Genomic DNA, 16,338 nt, shown 5'->3' with positions numbered 1-16,338 from the left:
TCCCTGCCGCTGCAGGTTCCCATTGATGTAGCAGAGATCATATGTCCTGCTGCAGGGAGATTATGCATCACTCCTGTACGGTGCTAATGGAGATTTGATGCAATAACATCAAAATTTCGTTTGGTTTGGAGATATTGCATGGAAACAGACCTTTCGGCCCACCAAGTCCATGCCGACCATCAATCACCCGTTCACACTACTTCTATGTTATCTTACTTTCTCTTCCACTCCTTGCACACGAGGGTCAATTTTACAGAGGCCAATTAACTTACAGATCGGCATGTTTTTTGGGATATGGGAGAAAACACACGCAGTGACAGGGAGAACATGTAAACCACACACAAACAGCACCAGAGGTCGGGATCGAACCTGGGTCTCTGGCACTGAGGCACCAGCTCTACCAGCTGCACCACAGTGCCCACAAGTTGTCCAGTTTAAAAAATAAATACTTTTTAAGGTTCTTGTAAAACCATTCAGTTCTAAATATTTATTTCAAGCCCATTTCATTGTCAATTAAAATATATAATTTTAGTTGTCTAAGAAGTGATTTATTCCAAAGAATATGACATTGTCTTTAAAGCCAATTCAATATTACCATGTAAAACCAGGACACGCCATTTTTATTGCATGGTCTATAGTGTAGACTTTTAAAACCACTCTGTAGCTGTTGCTACTGTTGTTCTAACAAACTCTTGTTCTTTTGTAGCTGGTGAATGATATTCCATTTTTTTTTAGAGTTTGTTTTCTCACCTTTGATTGCTGAGTCTCTTTGACGCCGTGCTATGAATTGAGACTAGTGTCAGTCTCAACAGTTTGCCTAATTGTGGTAGTCAATGCTAATGTTCATGTAGCTTGTGAATGTTGCCTGGCTCTGAAACTCGGGATCGACACAAAATGCTGGAGTAACTCAGGCAGCATCTCTGCAGAGAAGGAATGGGTGACGTTTCGGGTCGAGACTGTCTCAAGAAGGGCCTCGACCCAAAACGTCACCTTCTCTCCACAGATACTGCCTGTCCCGCTGAGTTACTCCAGCATTTTGTGTCTATCTTTGGTATTAAGCAAGGGAAGTTGGTTCATTTCTGTCCTTGTCCTGTGTCGTATCATGCATGTGTTTTTTTTTGGAAGGTTTGGATGGTATGAAGAATTGACGACACTGAATATATTTGTATCCATTTTAACTTGCCTTCTTGTACCCTTGAAGCAATTGACGCCTACTTGAGCTCATGAGTTAAAACAAGAAGTTGAAGACTTTGGATTCTGCAGTAGAAATTCTCATTTTAAATGATTTTGGGAAACCCCATTTGAAAGTTTAAGAAACGGTGTGGCGACAGACAAGTTCTTTTTATTTCTCCTATTACAGCTTTTAGGTGGAAGTGGAATAATTTTACAAATTGCTGGATTCATTGAGGCATTTGGCATTCAAACCAATTTCTCATTTGGATGAGATCATTCCCTGTATCTGCTGAAGTATGAGGCTTTCTTCCAAGTAAAACCTTAACCTTTAAATGCTTTTGAGTTTTTAATCAAATCAATGTACATATGGATCTTAAAGTTCCAATTTCTGTAACTGATCTTGTAAATTGTGCAAGGTTTTTTTCTTTTATCTTTAGTTGTTTGCGTCAATGAATTTTGCTCTATCGTAGAGCCAAGATGAAAAAAGCAAAGACCATTCACTCCACCTTATTAGCCATTTCACATAGTCAAGTCTGGGTTATTCTTGTTGGTTCCCCTCACTGGACTTGGTTCCAAAGCATCGGGAACAATGAATAGAGTAATTGAAACTGGAGCACCTTTTGTGACTGCCACCTTTGCATTGTGTTCACACAAAGATAAGCAGATTAGAAGTGTCTTCAATGACGGGTATCACAAAGTGCACGACTGAATGTAAACAATCAGAGCCATTTAAGAAAAACCATGCAGGAAAGCATATAATGATGACAGACTCAAAAGGCTGAAGTAACTCAACAGATCAGGCAGCATCTCCAGAGATGCTGCCTGACCCGCTGAGTTACTCCAGCCTTTTGTGTCTGTCTTCGGTTTAAACCAGCAACTGCAGTTTCTCCCTAACACATATCATAATGAAGCCTTTTTTTTTTACAATTCTGCTCATGTTTTCTGCTACCTTGCCCTGCAGGATGTTGAGACGGGTCCAGCATACCCTGCAGTGATTGTAGAGCCAGTTCTCAGTGCCAGGCTTGACCAGGGCTATGCAGCACAGATACTGGTATACGACGATGAAACTTACTTGATGCAAGATGTGGCTGAGGAACAGGAGATTGAGACGGACTCTGCAGAAACAGGTAAGAACTGTACTGAGGGAGGGGGGTTGGTAGGGGGTGACACCAGAAATATTGGGCAATTCATTCCAGAAGTCCACTCACTCTAGCACAATGCCACAACTGGAGGGCAAGCACGTTGGACGTTGTACACAGGTTATAATAGCAGAAAGTTGGAAATTGTTGAAAATGATTGGAAATAGTTGGAAATGATGCGCAACTGCACATACATAATGAGTAAATGTTTTGAAACATGTTTTCTGTTCGACTGCTATGCAACATTGAAGGTAGCTATTCAGCCCATTTCATGTACATCAACTCCTTGAGCAGTCACATTCCCTTCCCCCCTCCCCACTTACTTTCTTCTAACTTGGTCCCTAACAATTGTCCATGAACTCCACCCTGATTTTCCAACTACCACCTACACTCAAAGTTATTTATAACTGCCAGTTCACCAGCACATCTTTGGGAAGTGGGAGGAAATGGAAGTACCCTGTAGGAAACCCATAAGGTCACAGGGAGAGCATACAAACCCTGCACAGACAGCACAGGAGGTCAAGAGATCACAACGAGGTATCAGCACTGCCCGCTGTGTCATTATGGTGCTCAAATCTTGAATTGTTATATTCCTATATTCTATATTCCTATGTTAAGGATAGGTGTTAGTGTGATTGACTGCCATTGCTGCTCTGCATTTGCCTGGTTGAAGGTAAGTGAATGAATAACTCAAGGTTCTCTTTAAAATGTCTCACACAGTGAAGAAAGATAATGGCATGTTGTCCAAAACGAGAGGATTTCAGTATAGGAGTAAGGAGGTTCGTCTGCAGTTGTATTGGGCCCTGGTAAGACCACATCTGGAGTATTGTGTACAGTTTTGGCCTCCTAATTTGAGGAAGGACATCCTTGTAATTGAGGCAGTGCAGCGTAAGTTCACGAGATTGATCCCTGGGATGGCGGGACTGTCATATGAGGAAAGATTGAAAAGACTAGGCTTGTATTCACTGGAGTTTAGAAGAATGAGAGGGGATCTTATAGAAACATATAAAATTATAAAAGGACTGGACAAGCTAGATGCAGGAAAAATGTTCTCAATGTTGGGCGAGTCCAGAACCAGGGGCCACAGTCTTAGAATAAAGGGGAGGCCATTTAAAACTGAGGTGAGAAGGAACTTTTTCACCCAGAGTTGTGAATTTGTGGAATTCTGTGCCACAGAGGGCAGTGGAGGCCAAATCACTGGATGGATTTAAGAGAGAGTTAGATAGAGCTCTAGGGGCTCATGAAATCAAGGGATATGGGGAAAAGGCAGGCACGGGTTATTGATTGTGGACGATCAGCCATGATCATGATGAATGGCGGTGCTGGTTCGAAGGGCCAAATGGCATCCTCCTGCACCTATTTTCTATGTTTCTATATAATAATAATAATAATAATGCATTACATTTATATAGCGCTTTTCTAGAAACCCAAAGACGCTTTACATATTAGATCTAACATAAAGATAAATAAATAAATAATATGTGGGTAAACATCTGCCTCTGCCTAAAGCTTCCACAGAGAATGCTGTGATCAGTAACAATGTTAACCCATATACATATACAGTTGCTATTCAGGAGTGAGTGTACAAGTCACCAACTTGTGGGATCTCAATCTGCAGTAAAGATGGTCTGGCATCTGGCTTTCCCATTAGTTTTCAGTGTGAGCCAGGGGTACAAATGAGGCCAGATCTGGTGGTCTGGAGCCGCCACCTGGGCCAGGATCTGGGCTGTGGATCTGATGTGGCCAGGATTAGGAGTGTAATTAGGAGTGGAGGAACCTGAAGAACTTGCAGATTTCAAGTCGTTGGGTTTTCTGGAAAGTTTGCTGTATCTGGGTAACCTCCAACACTGTCGGAAATCTGCAAATCTAGCACTACCAAAATCTTCAGGTCCTGAATTACCAGGGTTTTATTGTATTTTGTGTGGATTTTCTCCACTCCCACTTTTCTTTACAAGGTCTCATTTGCTAGGCAATAATTGTGGGGGGGGGGGGGGGGGGGGGTTTCCCCTCTGGAACCCAGTAAAATGAATTTGATCTTTGAAAGGTCAGAAGATTACATCAGTGTGGAATGCACCCCCACTGAGATTGAACATAAATACAGCAAAACACTCTAATATACTTTACAGAGTGAATCATCGGATCAGCATTGTAATCATTGTTTCACAGCCTGGAAATATTGAGCTGTAACTAATGTAGCTTTATGAAGATCACTGATGCACGAATTCCCAAAGTGTAACTGTAGTGACATGAGTTGATTGTAAACTGTCGACACCAAACAAAAAGGGATATTTGTCAATGTGCATAAGCTGCCTGTTGTTCTCTTTCTGTGCATTATTAACCCTTTTCATCGATTTACCTCTAGTAAAATATTCCATTTGTTCTCTTATTATTAACCATAATAACGGCAAAGCTTGATTAACCATCTTGACATGTTTTTCTTATTTATATTTGTTTCCAGATATAACTTTACATTCATTGGTACAATTATAAATACATCCTCCTTTTTCTATGTGCATTGGTCTTATTAGGGCATTGAAATATTAAAAATATTAATTGCAAATTAATTATATTGTTAAACGATAGTGGAATCCCAATATTTTTGGATGGTCCATTGGAAAATGCTTTGCCTTTATAAACACTTTTAATGCAGCATTAAAATCATTCTATGATATAAATCCCTTCATGGGCTTGTCTCTTATTGTCGCTGTAATCTTTAGTATTACAGCACTTTTGATCACTGGATTCTTCAAATAATTTCAATCTTCCAATCTATCTTGTTGTGGCACGTACACTTTTTTGTCTGCACTTCTTTTGTAGCTGTAACACTGTATTCTGTACTCTGTTTACTTTTTCTTTTGCACTATATGATGTATTCATGTTTGGTACGATTTACCTGGATAGTATGCAAAGTAAAAAAATGTCACTGTGTCTCGGGACACGACAATAATAAATCAATGCCAATAATGACCTCTCATGTGACCCCAGTTTTCTTTGTCTCACTATTGGCAACTGTGTGGTCCTTTGGCAAATAGCTTGATTACATTCACTTGCCAAGCTTACACCATAAGAATAGATTTTGGAGACACAAGGAGCTGCAGATGCCAGAATCATGTATTGAACACAAAGTGCTGGAGGATCTCAGTTGGCCAGGCAGCATATCTGGGGATCATGAATTGGCGATGTTTTGGGTGGGGACACTTCAGACTGGATAGATTTTGTTGGGATGAGAGACATAAGTGTCTGATGTCTGTGGATGCTGGTCAAAGTCCTTGCCAAATTCATAACCCCAGGATGTGATGGGTGAAGATACATGCAAAATGCTGGAGTAACACAGCAGGTCAAGCAGCATCACTGGAGAAAAGGAATTGAAGACGTTTCGAATTGTGACTCTTCTTCAGTCCCTTGACCCGAAACGTCACCTCTTCTTTTTCTCCAGAGATGCTGCCTGACCCACCGTGTTACTCTAGCATTATGTGTTTATCTTCGATGTAAACCAGCATCTGCGGTCCCTTCCTACACTTTTGACAGGTGAACCATGCTACACCACATCACCAGAGGTTCAATGTTTGTAACTGAACCTGAAGTACTTAACAGTGGAAGCTCCAGCTCAATCATGGGGTTTTAATTTAGTGTATAAGGGAGGCAGGAATGTGCTGTCTCACAAGTCAGTGAATATGCTTGCCAAAGCCAGTAAGGAAAATTGAATCTTGCAACCAAGAGAAGTTCTGCCTGAAATCCTTATTTTAGTGATATGGCATGGAAATGGGCCCTTTGGCCCACCGGGTCCACGCCAACCATCGTTAACCGTTCACACTAGTTCTATGCTATCCTATTTTCCCATCCACTTTCTGCACACCAGGGGCAATTTTCATCGGCCAGTTAACCTACAAAACCACACGTCTTTGGGATGTGGGAGGACACCGAAGCGCCCGGAGAAAACCCAGGCAGTCACAAGGCAAATGTCCGCACAGACAGCATCCGGGATCAGTTAGATGTTGTCCGCTCTGGCAGTGTGGTAGCTGCTGATGCCAGTTTTGCCTCAATGTCGAATCAGGGAGTGGAGCTCAGTGCATTGCTGTGCAGTGTTGGGTGACTGCTTTTCTTCTGCTTCGTGGTGTCATGGCTTGGGTTCTGCGTGAGGTTGAGAACAGAGCTCCAGCTACCTGTTTCTCAGGAGCCTTGTACATCACCCAATAATTTGAATACATTTTAATGTAGTTAAAGTGCACTGAATGTAAATTAATAATTAACAGCTCTGTCTATTGCCAATGCTAATTCTGTTAAGCAAAATGCCACAATTCTTTTTTACAGCTGGCTCAAATTTTTCTCAATTTATTTTTATCTCTGGATATTTGGTTAATTTTTTTTAATTATGGGAGAGAAAGTGAAGTCCACATAAAATGCTTTTAATTGATGCTCATAGATCACAAAACATTTTGGGAGAATCAAATGTGTTTAGTAAGACATTAAACTGGACGTTGATTCAGTAATTTATTCCATAAATTAAATCTGTGGGGATTAAACTGAGCAAACAAATGGGTGACAGAGTTTGGGGAAAAATAAACAGTTGGACATTTTAAAAAGTACAGCTTTTAATTCCCCATGCTCCCATGTGTCAAAACATAACTCCTATTTTGCACCACACAAAGTTAGTAAACATCACACTTTTAAAATTTGAAATGTAATTTGGCCATCGCTTGGTTTCTTTAATTTAGCCCTTCAATTGGTAGATTGTTTTTAGGCAATTTTTCTCTTTAATTCCATGCTAATTTCGTTGTACCTTCCCATCCACAGACAGAGTGGGCCTGGATAGAGTGCATGTGGAAAGGATGTTCATGCACTCTAGACTCTCCAACATTTGGCTAAAGAAAGTCCACCTCATCTCCATTCTAAACATACATCCTTTTATTCTGAGGCCATGCCCTGGGTCCTAGAGGGTACAGCCTCTAGGATAAAAGAATGTACCTTTAGAATGGAGATGAGGAGGAATTAGCCAGAGGGTGGTGGTTCTGTGCAATTTATTGCTATCTGACTATTTGGAAATCCCTATAGCTCAGCATCTGACTCGCCAGCTGATGCTCTCTTTTGACTAGCTGGGTCTTTATTTCCTGCACTCCTTTTAAACTTACTGTGTTCTCTGGGAAATTTATGATCATACTGTGAAACATCTTAAAGAAAAAGTTTGCAGATGATAAAAAATAGATGATGGGGCAGGTTGTGCAGAGGAAGCAGTGAGTCTGCAGAAGGTCTTGGACAGGATGGGAGAGTGGGCTGAGAAGTGGGAGATGGAACACAGTGTAGGAAAGTGTGCGATCATGCACGTTGGTAGTAGGAATAAAGGCATAAACTATTTCCTAAGGATTCAGAAATGGGAGGTGCAAAGCGACTTGCAACTTTCTGTAGCCAGAGGGTGGTGAATCTGTGGAATTCATTGCTAAAGGCAGCTGTGGAGGCAGTCTTTTGATCTTTTTAAAGCGGAGATTGACGTTGATTAGTGGGGTTGGGAAAGATTAAGGGGAGAAGGCAGGAGAATGGGGTTGAGAGGGAAAGATACATCAGCCGTGATTGAATGGCGGAGTGGAATCAATGGGCTGAATAGCCTAATTCCGCTCCTATGACTAATGAACATGAAAAGTGAATTATGTTGGAGTGCCAACAGGAATAACATTTAATATCCTGAAAATCCTGTCAAGGACCTCAAACATCCTGAATATGTCTGATTATTGGAGTTTATCTACTTTATCTGAAATTCTGGATTTAATTTCTTAACAGCACATGGTCTCTATCACTGTTTCAGTGCGTTACGGGCACTTACTTTTCATCACCACTTGCAACTGGTTTAAAAACTCAGAGATAAAAATACTGATGACTATAAATCGTTTAGCGCAAGTTAACCATGATCTGTGGTGGCAACTGGAGAACGTCACAACGGCGCAACATTATAGCGCTATTTGAGGTGTCGCAGCAACATCTCTGTATAGAGTAATATGCAGCATTCTTTCGCATGATTCAATAAGGCAAAAAGAGACACATCTATGAGTGAAAAATCACAAGTAGTGAGCAACAACTTAGTCAGATTGTTGGATTTTAAAGAATGTTCTTAAAAAGGGGATGGTGGTGGAAAGCGGTGCTGCTTTAGGGAGTGAATTCCCTAGCAAGGTGGATGATGATTCACCTTGATTGAGGATTCTTGAGTTTGCCAAGCCAAATTGGCTTCCCTCCAAGTCTGTGATCAGACCTATCTTGGAACCTGTTTATCTCCAGCGTGATAGAAATAAGGTTAAGAAAAAGGACACTTTTTCTTCTTGATTAGTATGAGTATCGTGGTTATGGGGAGAAGGAAGGAGAATGGGGTAAAGAGGGAGAAATAGATCAACCATGATTAAATGGCGTAGTAGACTTGATAGGCCAAATGGCCTAATTCTGTTCCTATTACTTCTGACCTTGTGACACAAATTGCTGGAGTAAATCAGCGAGTCAGTCCGCGTCTCTGGAGAACATGTAAAGGCGACGTTTTGGGTCGGGTGCCTTCTTCAGACTGATTTTAGCAGGTGGGGAGAAAGCTGGAAGAGAGTTAAACTCTTATCTCTAAACATTCTACGTGGCCTGCGGCGGATTTTTGCCCAATAGGAAGTTTGTACTATAATTGTGGTCAAGCATTGATACAAGCTTCCTGTTGAGCAATAACCTGCTGTGGGCTATGTAGAATTTCTAGAGATAAACTTATCTCATTTACAGCCTGATCATTGTCAGCTCTGTTTCCTATCTACGCCAGCCACCAGATACACCAAAGAGAGGCAGGTGTGTGTATAATGCTGAAGCTTGCTTGAACTGATGCCATGGTGGAACAAAACACATGGGATATGCTCAGATGTTGAGACAATGCCAAGAAGCTCACTTTCTAATCACTGACTCGCTTCCTATCCCTGGGAGGTGGGGAGGGGGACAAGAATGTATCTGGGGGTGATTTGTGAGTTTTCCATAGAGTTTATACAACTATATTTTAAAAATCTGAAAATTTACTTAAATTGATTGAGACAAAGAGAAGTACTTAAATCTAGATTTTCCAATGTTGCCTTGTTCAGAAGCATAGCAAATGGTTGTTTGGTAGCATTAGGCATGGTTTAAGGTCAAGTCACTTCACACTTTGTCAGTTCTATAAGGCAGCTCACTCCTGTTTACCCTTTATCAAGCTGTAAATGTTATTGTAGGAGGGAACTGCAGATGCTGATTTACACCGAAGATAGACCCAAAATGCTGAAGAAAGATCTCTACCCGAAACATCACCCATTCCTTCACTCCAGAGATGCTGCCAGTCCCGCTGAGTTACTCCAGCACTTTGTGTCTATCTTCGGTATAAATGTTACTGTTGGCTTTTCTCGGGTCAATGAAATTATTCGATGGTTTAAAATGTGCTGCTGTTGACAAACCTATCTGATTTCTCTTGCCATGTAATGAAATTGCTAACCTTTCTCTGAGGGACACAATGTAATCCTTCTCTGAGAGATGCAACGTTGCTTTGTATTTTTTAAAGATAAAATATACTATTTTGGCTCGGCACTGTTCGATTACATTTAGTGTGTTCTGTTTCTCTGCTGAATTTGACCTGCAATTGATTTATACCTCTGGGTGTCTGTGTCGCTGCTGTTTCTAGAGTTGCAGTATTTGGATATTAGAGCAACTAGTGTAATGTCATAATACCGCAGCGGAAACAATGCTTCCTTAATTTATGACAAAGGAAGTCTTTGTTAATCTCCTGTGTGCAGCACGTTGCCAACTTTCAGTGGTTTGCATTTCAGTTTTATGGTAGTAACTTCAGATACTTTCAGATATGATTTGACCACAAACCGATCAAATTTGACTTGACAATTTACATAATATTTTGGTAATATTTTCACGGAAACCAGGATGAACTTTGCAAAAGGTCCACAAATAAGGTGGTGAATTGTAGTCTTATATAATTAGGTGAATTAATTTATATTTAAATAATTTGTATAATTTTCCCCTTGCTCATGTAGACTGCTTCTGAGCAGTACTTTAACTACGTATTGTGATCAGTTTGTGGCTTTCAAGATGGTGTGTTCAAGCTTTGAACGAAAGCAAAGACATGGAAATTGATGTCGAATAATAAAAATTGTGTAAAATTGTACACAACCCTCGGGAAAGCTGATATACGATGTATGACACGCATAAATTGTATACATGTGCTGGTTCCTTTTGTTAACATATGCATTTTTTTAATCCTTAGTTTAATTTTCTTAGTTTTAAGAAAAGGGAAACTTTATCACTTAATCTCAAGGTCTGTAAATTGAATACTCATGAATTGTAAACGGTAAATTGTTAAATCTTCTACATTCATAAAAATATTCTAAATGCAGGAAGTGTGAATAATGTAGTGTATTCGGTTTGGCTTTTAACAATTTGAGTATAAGGCCAGATCATATTGAGGATTATTGGCCACAATCAGTGACCTTCATTTTACCTTTCGTTCAAAGCTTGAACACACCATCTTGAAAGCCACAAACTGATCACAATACGTAGCTAAAGTACTGCTCAGAAGCAGTCTACTGCTTCTAGGCCAAATGAGTGTGAGGCTCATTTTCTCAAGCTTCATGCCCTTTGCATCCAGCAATGAAATTCAGTGGTGGTTGGGCATGAATGGTGGAGACATGAACCTAAAATGTTCCCAATAACTGCATAGATAGGGCTTTGCAAGCAGTGAAAAATGGCGAGTCACCACTAACTTCCAACTTAAAAGGGGGCGACACAGTGTTGCAGTGGTGGAGCTGCTGCCTCCTAGCGCCAGAGACCCTGGTTCGATCCTGACCTCGGGTGCTGTCTGTGTGGAGTCTGTATGTTCTCCCTGTGACCGTGTGGGGGTTTTCCGGGAACTCTGGTTTCCTCCTACGTTGCAAAGATGTGCAGATATATCGGTTAATTGGCTTCTGTAAAATTGCCCCTAGTGTGTGCAATGTGAAAGTGGGATAACATAGAACTAGTGTACGGATGGTGTGGACTCGATGGGCCTAAGTGCCTGTTTCCCACTAGATATCTAATCTCTAAAACGTCTTGGACCGTTTAAAGAAAATAATTTAAAAAAAACCAAATATTTGGAAAATAATAAACACCGGAAAAGAATGCAGTGAAATAAAGATAAATTTTGTTTCCTAGTCTGCAGACTTAACTTTTCTATAATAAATTTGAACGTGTTTGGATTTTGTATCTTGCACCAGATCTGATCAGAGAAGCGAGCAGACAAATTCTGTTCCCCGCCTGTCTTGTATTGCCCAATTTTGTCAGCAAGTCCTTTCTTTCAACCAGATGGTCAACCAAGACTTTCAACCAGATGGTCACTTAGTTACGTTCAAATGGCAAATGACCAATAGAAAATGAATGCCCGAGGTAAAAGGCTGAAAGTGGAAAAAAGTTATTTTTCCGCTTTAAGTTGCCTTAAGGTTTGGACCCTCACACCTGCTTTGTTATTCAGCGAGGTCATGGCTGTGTTTTTGTTTTGCCTCAAAACCACATTCCTGCACCAACCCATATCCTTAGATTTCTCTTGTATACAAAAATGTAAGGCTAATCCTTGAATGTGCATGGTGTCCACAGCCCTCTTGTAATGTTGGATATTTTCTATTGTCTGGGTGAAGAAATTTCTCTTGGTCTCAGGCAGGCAGTCTTTCAATTCCACACTGATCCCTGGTTCTGGCAAGCTGTAGTTTTTCTCGATGCATGCAGAGACTGACTTGGTCAGGACTGGCTGCAATCAGTTGCATTTTAAAGCTATGATTATCACTTAATGGCCTCATAGTTGAATGCACCATTCCCATTGACACCTATAGCAATGACGTGATTAGTCAAGTGTTTTAATTGATTTATCTAACTTCAAGTAACCCTGGCATATTCTCTCTCTCCCCTCTCCCCTCTTCCCCCTCCGAAGTCGTACCAGCTTCTCGTTTTCACCCAAACAAACAGCTAACAATGGCCTGTTTCCTTTATTATCATTACTTTTTGGCATATCTTTCATTCATTGTTCTTTATACCTCGACATCATCGTCTATATCTCTCGTTTCCCTGATCTATAACTAGTGTGAAGGGTTGCGACCCGAGATGTCACCCAGTCCTTCGTTCCAGAGATGCCGCCTGTCCCGCTTAGTTACTCCAGCTTTTTGTGTCTATCTTGTGTTTTATTGTCAGATGTCCCAGATAGAACAATTAAATTCTTACTTGCAGCAGCACAACAGAATATGTAAACATAGTACTGTAAACAATATAATAAACGAGAGAGAAAAGGTTCAGTGTGTATATATACACAAAAGTACACACACACACACAGATATATATATACACACGCACACACATACACACAAAAGACAAGCAATAATAGTGTAATAATAACAATAATAGTCTATGTAGTTCAGAGCTTATTTGAGATTGTAGTATTTAATAGCCAAATGGCTGTGGGAAAGAAGCTGTTCCTGAATCTGGATTACTGCCCTTTTCACAATATAGATTACTTCACATTGAGTATGACTTTAAGAGTTGGGATCATAATCTTTTTGAAAATGGGCACATTAACTGGTTTAAAGAAAAGAGAGCTGTGGGTGCTGCCACGTTACCATGTGTAAAGCGGATCTACATGGGGCAAACGCTCGACCTTCAAAATGATTATAAACTGCTCTGTAGCCCCATCTAGTGCCTAGAACCCACAACTGCAGTCAAATAACATCTCAATAAGCAATGGCATGCAAGGTTGGATGCATAATATAAGACACAGTGCTGGGTCAGGCATCATCCTTGGAGATCATGGATAGGTGATGTTTCAGGTCGGGACCCCTTCAGACTGATTCTTGACCCAATAGATCACCTATCTGTGTCCTCCATAGGTGCTGCCTGACCCACTGAGTTATTCTAGCACTTTGTGTTCTTCTATGTAAACCAACATCTGCAGTTCCTTGTTTCTACACTTTGGGTGCTTAATACAGTTATCCATACAGGTTGAAGTTATTTGGGACAATTTGGCATAAAACAGCAGGAAATACCTAATTTACTTTGCAGAATATGAGTGAATGTCCTCAGATGCTGATCACTGTGAAGGCAAATGATGCTTCTATATGAAGGACAACAGCGTTTGAAATAGAATGTAGCTTTTGGTTATTTCAAGGATCTGGATTTAAGGAACATAACGTTCTGCAGATGCTGGAATCTTGAGCAAATCACAAAGTGCTGGAGTAATTCAGCGGATCAGGCAGCATTTGTGGAGGGAAAGGACAGGTGACATTTTGGGTTGGGGCCTTTCCTCGGACTGACTTCTGACAGGTGCAGAAAGCTGCAAAAGAGAGGTGGAGATGGGACAAATCTTAGTGAGTGATTGGTGGATACAGGTGAGAGAAGTTTGATGGGCAGAAGAGTGGAGTAAGTGAATTTATCATATCAGTCAGAGTGGGTCTCAGAATGAGTTGCAGATTGTAGCCCTTGATTTGTTTCACTGGCCAGAGATTCTCAAGCTTGGAACATTTCAATTGTTCAAATAACTGTCTATGAAAGGTGAACAAACATTTTAATATTCACATGTGCATGGAAAAATAAGAATGCAGGAGATTGAGTGCAAATGCTGTAAGAATCGTCCCTAACTTTGAACATCATATGTGTACTTGGAAATCTTTTATTTGGTTTCAATTTACTTTGACCAAACTGATGCATATGTACTCGTCCACTACTTTCCAGTTGCAAATTAGTGGGCAAGTACATATTTGATTTATCCAGACATAAATAAGGGAAAAAAGTGAGTAAGAATAAAATTGGAAAATTATAAATTTAATTAACGTTGCAAGTAAATGATAATTTTGTAAAAATAAAAGAGTGACAATCTTTGATCGGACTATACTGGGTTTGCCTTGCACTAAACGTTATTTCCTTATGTATCTACACACTGTAAATGGCTCGATTTTAATCGTGTCTTGTCTTTCCGCTGACTGGATACACAACAAAAGCTCTTCCCTGTACCTTCACACATGACAATAAACTAAACAAAATAATTTTGCAATAATCACAAAGCGTCTTTTAACCATAGTCTGTGAACCTCTGGTAATGCTTGTGGTTAAATAGTTACATCTCCTTTATCAGCGATTCGAATTGTGATGGATATTTGGAAAGGATGAATTAAGTTATAAATCAGAGTGCAGCTTTAATCCCTGATTTTGGTTATTAAATAAATCATCAATAAATAACATTTATTGGATGTTGTAGGTACATTATTGGTGAAACGACATTCTGAATTGTTTTTCATCTGCAGGAGAATAGAACAGAGGAGAGATCAATGCTGCTACTTCCGTATCTTGCGTGAATCAGTTGTTTATTTAGCTGTGGTCTGAAGTTCTAGTCCAATGGCACATTCTAGGTACGATAGTTATTAAAGGATATGCAACTGCATTCACGTCCATTGGACTTTAAAACGTCCATCTTCAACTCAACTCAACTTTGAGTGAACGACCGTTCTTCTAAAGAAAGTTTCTATTTTGGTTGAGTTAATTAATGGAAATGATGAGTGGGTAGATTGGCCTGGAAATGGATTCTGCAAATACCCATTTGTAGCGGCAAAATTACTTTTTAATCGTCTTGGATTCGCAGAAAGTGGTCGTCGTGGGTCAGAGAGCCACGTTAACAACAACAGTTACTTTTGTTCTTACTTGGTAGGAGCAGAATAACTGCATTTTAGCGCAACAAGTATCACCAGGAATGTTTCGGCGCTTGAGATTAACAAGCTATCACAAACCTGGTTTGTGGAAGTACCTGAAATGTACTTTATTCGTCCAGCTAGACTTGTAACAGAGGACTGCAAAAAAAAGTTCAAAAAAATTAATAAACTTGCAATTACAAGCGTAGTCTAATTTAATCGAGGGGTTGATAGCAATCAGATTTGTAAAACTTTTACAAAGCTTACTTAGTTGCCTTGGCTGACACTTTCACTTACTGAATAACCTGAAATGTCTCCCATGTATCCTATTGCGCGAGTTAGACTTTGAATCACCATATTGTACAGTGTAAGTGCTCATGACGCCGGAAATCTTATTTTAGTTTTATCCAACTGTTCTCGCTCGCTGAACTGAGAATTTGAAATTAACCTCACAACAAAACCATGTGTTATTCCAATAGTTCTTTTTTTTTTATGGGGGGAGGAGGTGGAAATATCCGTCAAGTGGCGGGACCTGATTCGGTTTGGGAAAGGCAAGCAGACCACATTCACATTCCTCCCTCTGTGGACCTGCCCTCGCACTGAACACCAGCTGGAAAGCGAAACGCGCGTTTTTGCAGTTGAAACAATAGCGGGATGGTGTCTGCAGCTCTCGCTCTGGATCTCTTTATCACCCTTAAATGTGGGGAGAAAGAAGCAATGCTTTATGATTTACCCTCCACACCTAATGCACTTGGTGAAAACGATCCAGGACGATTTTATTTTTTGGGGGGGGGGGGGCAAAAATACAATAAAAAGCTTGGAAAGGGTAAATTTGCATTGCGTGTTTTTTTTCTGCTTGTTTTTTTTCCAGTTTGGTTATTTTACTTCCTGCTGCGGCTGTCGGCTCAGATTTGTTTTGAGTTGCGGTCAGTGTGTGGCTGTGCGGACGGATACGGCTGTGTTGCATGTGTAAAGATTTCCTGTCGCTGCGCAGTGATACCATCAGCAGCACTCTCTTACTCTGGGAAGCCGCTGCCGCCGCCGCTGCTGCTGTTTGCAGAGAAGATGGCGACTTCACTTCACGAGGGTCGGAAAAATCAGCTGGATTTACTCATCCAAGCCGGTAAAACTCGCCAGCAAGAACTTTGGTGCCTTGCCCGCCGGCGGGAGCTGGGTGGCGAATGTCAGCGGTATCTGACTGCGCTCTGCTTGTCCCGTTACTATCAGGAAGGGGGAGGAGGGGGGGGGGGGGGGGGGGGGGGAGATCAGGAAGTGATCACCTTGTTAGCAACCTGCATGGCGAGAACAGCTCTTCCTCATGACTTTTTGATGAGGGGGGAAATAATAAAA

At 40.7% G+C, this 16,338-nt stretch overlaps 1 protein-coding gene across 6 annotated transcripts in view; it reads left to right on the top strand.

Moving 5' to 3' along the window:
- LOC144596411 (ETS-related transcription factor Elf-2-like) overlaps window positions 1-16,338 on the top strand; it is a 116,114-nt gene that overhangs the window by 52,185 nt on the left and 47,591 nt on the right. For 3 of the 6 annotated variants that reach the window (XM_078404656.1, XM_078404644.1, XM_078404647.1), the window contains exon 3: window positions 2,135-2,300. In XM_078404656.1, coding sequence (XP_078260782.1) covers window positions 2,135-2,300 — 166 coding nt within the window. Of the gene's footprint in view, window positions 1-2,134; window positions 2,301-15,985; window positions 16,112-16,338 lie in introns of those variants that run through there. The other 3 variants (XM_078404684.1, XM_078404674.1, XM_078404666.1) reach the window with 3 other exon arrangements.

The sequence above is a fragment of the Rhinoraja longicauda genome, chromosome 1, assembly GCF_053455715.1.
Source record: "Rhinoraja longicauda isolate Sanriku21f chromosome 1, sRhiLon1.1, whole genome shotgun sequence".
NCBI classification, from domain to species: Eukaryota; Metazoa; Chordata; class Chondrichthyes; order Rajiformes; family Arhynchobatidae; genus Rhinoraja; species Rhinoraja longicauda.
This window is presented reverse-complemented; position numbering and strand designations above follow the sequence as displayed.